The sequence below is a fragment of the Octopus bimaculoides genome, chromosome 6 (genome assembly GCF_001194135.2).
Source record: "Octopus bimaculoides isolate UCB-OBI-ISO-001 chromosome 6, ASM119413v2, whole genome shotgun sequence".
NCBI lineage: Eukaryota > Metazoa > Mollusca > Cephalopoda > Octopoda > Octopodidae > Octopus > Octopus bimaculoides.
In genome coordinates, this window is record NC_068986.1 from 51,339,370 (window position 1) to 51,341,821 (window position 2,452).

General features: G+C 36.0%; 1 protein-coding gene across 1 annotated transcript in view; it reads left to right on the forward strand.

Annotated features, from left to right (window-relative positions):
- Positions 1-2,452, forward strand: part of LOC106881266 (sodium-dependent serotonin transporter) — a 196,924-nt gene that overhangs the window by 191,722 nt on the left and 2,750 nt on the right. The window contains exon 12 of the mRNA XM_052968465.1: positions 449-616. Coding sequence (XP_052824425.1) covers positions 449-616 — 168 coding nt within the window. The remainder of the gene's footprint in view (positions 1-448; positions 617-2,452) is intronic.

The window sequence follows — 2,452 nt, forward strand, 5'->3', positions numbered from 1 at the left end:
TTATTATTATTATTATTATTATTATTATTATTATTATTGTATTTTGACAATTTTTCTATATGTGACAGTGGATTTTCATCGATGAGTTCATGAACCTTGGTTCTTTTCCCTAAAACGATATATTTATATATATTTTACTCTGTGAAACTTAATTTAATTTTAATTTTTAATAAATTGATTTTAATTGAGATTTTACCTGTAATCTTGGATTTTATCCCTAATATATATATATATATATATATATATATATATGTATGTGTGTATGTACGTACGCATATATATATATGTGTGTGTGTGTGTGTGTGTGTGTGTGTTTGCATAAAATAGCTCTGCTATACATAAACAATAAAAGTATAAATTTATCTTATATTTTTGGCTCTGTAATGTTTGTTCTCGACAATAAATATGTATATATATATATATTGTTTCCCCTGTATCCTTTCCACAGATGTTATTCACTTTATCTGTCGTGAGCGACAGTGGCCCAGTGTACGGAACTTATCAATACCCGTCGTGGTCTATCGGAATTGGTTGGATTATAGTGTGTTCTTCTTTAATATGCATTCCGCTTTATGTAATATATAAATTCTTCACATTGGAAGGATCAGTGTGTGAGGTAAGTATAAATCATTTACAACTTCTATTTCAACATCTATGCAGCCCTAATTGACGCTAGCTATGTGTTTTCGATACGAGCCGTATCATGCCGTTAAGACGAATCGCTTGACAATGACGTGACTCTGGCTTTGATCTTTACTTGGTATTAAAGTGCCTGCTCGCATGATATCGGTGTCTGCTGAAGCCGTGTCACTGAGTTTCTAAGCTGATGGACTCGTTCTTGATTCGTCGCCTTTATAGGATTTCATTCTGTTGCAAGTATTTATATAAAACCTCCCGTCTAAAGATAGCCGAAAGCTCAAGAATCGGAGAGATTTGCTTGCAGAAGTTCATAGGAGATGATCTTATTCTGACTATGCCATTAAAACAATGTTTGTCTCAAACTTTATGTTCCAGGGCTTACCTTCAATATGAGCAGGACTGATGGTTCTGAAAATTCTCGGTCTCCTTCCTTGTGTATTTCAAGACGATGCCATATCGGAAGAGAACGAAGCCCTCGTCAATTTAACAGCAGTGTCCTTGTTTACGGGAATGTTACACACAGCGCATACAAACACAAACACTCTGACACACACATAATGTATGCAAGCATGTATGCACGTAGGCATGTATGTATGTGTGCATGTATGCGTCTATGTATGTGTGTATGCGTGTGCGCACATTGGTGTGTTTTATGCAATGTATTTATGCAACTGATGATATGTAAGTGCAGTTATGCGGGATGTAAATGACGAGTTTGCATATGGACAAATAATAACAAGCAGCCTGGTAGATGCGTGAAAATAACTGTTGACTGAAGCCTTTAAGCACGTAGACATTTTGCTCTCGTAAAATCACCAACTATCAGCAATTCATCGGTCTTCAACCGGGATTTAGACTTGAGTGGATCGTAGCCACACTAACACTGGACAATCTGCAGTGGAGATGTGTGGATGATGCCCTTGCACTGACCCATTCTTGAGGCTGAGTCGTAAAAATTCACCAAGCCTTTAACGCTGTCCGCAAAACATTAAGTTTGATTGTACAGACAAGAAGGCAATATTTCGAACGCAGTATAGCCGTGAAAATCGAAGAAAGATTGGGTATTGTTACCCTTATAAGATGGAAAAAAATTGTCACGGGACTTTCTGTTGTTTTCACGGCTGTACAATACGAAACACATTCCACGCTTCTAAAAACAAAATAAAAGTTTATGTACATGCATTGTTGTTGCATTAAGTTTGATATTAAATATCCAACAACGTTTCATTGTTCGATCTCATTGCTTCATTCCATTTACGTTGCACTCAAATCCAGTCATATTTGATGGAGAAGAAGAAAGCCGGATTTCTTCACCCTGATTCCGCACACTTTAATAGCATGACATACTGTATAGCAATGAACAAACTCCTGTCACATGGTTAGATGTGATTAGACTGTGCAGACAAGTTCTCTACGAAGTTTCGCTTGCATGTTGTCTGCTAGAAATTATGGATCATAATATTTGAAGCGTTTGTGTGCCACAGGGAGCAAACAAACAAGCAGATCATGCGATACTAATACCATTCAGAGACTAGTGAACTGCCAGTACTACGTAAATAGTAGCAGAGAAAAAAGAGAAAAATACAAAGGTGAAATTAATGATAAAGATTGTATATAGTCAGCAGATGAGATCCAGAGATTATCAGTATAGGAGACACATTGGGAAAATGATTCAAATTTAAACTCCGATGTCTTTAGGAGAGATCAATTTCACTGATAAACAATGGCTGTAAGAGGGATCAAATTTAGGAGGTATCGAGGCTAATATATTTAATTTGTTTGTCTGCATAATTGCCTATATATATATATATAT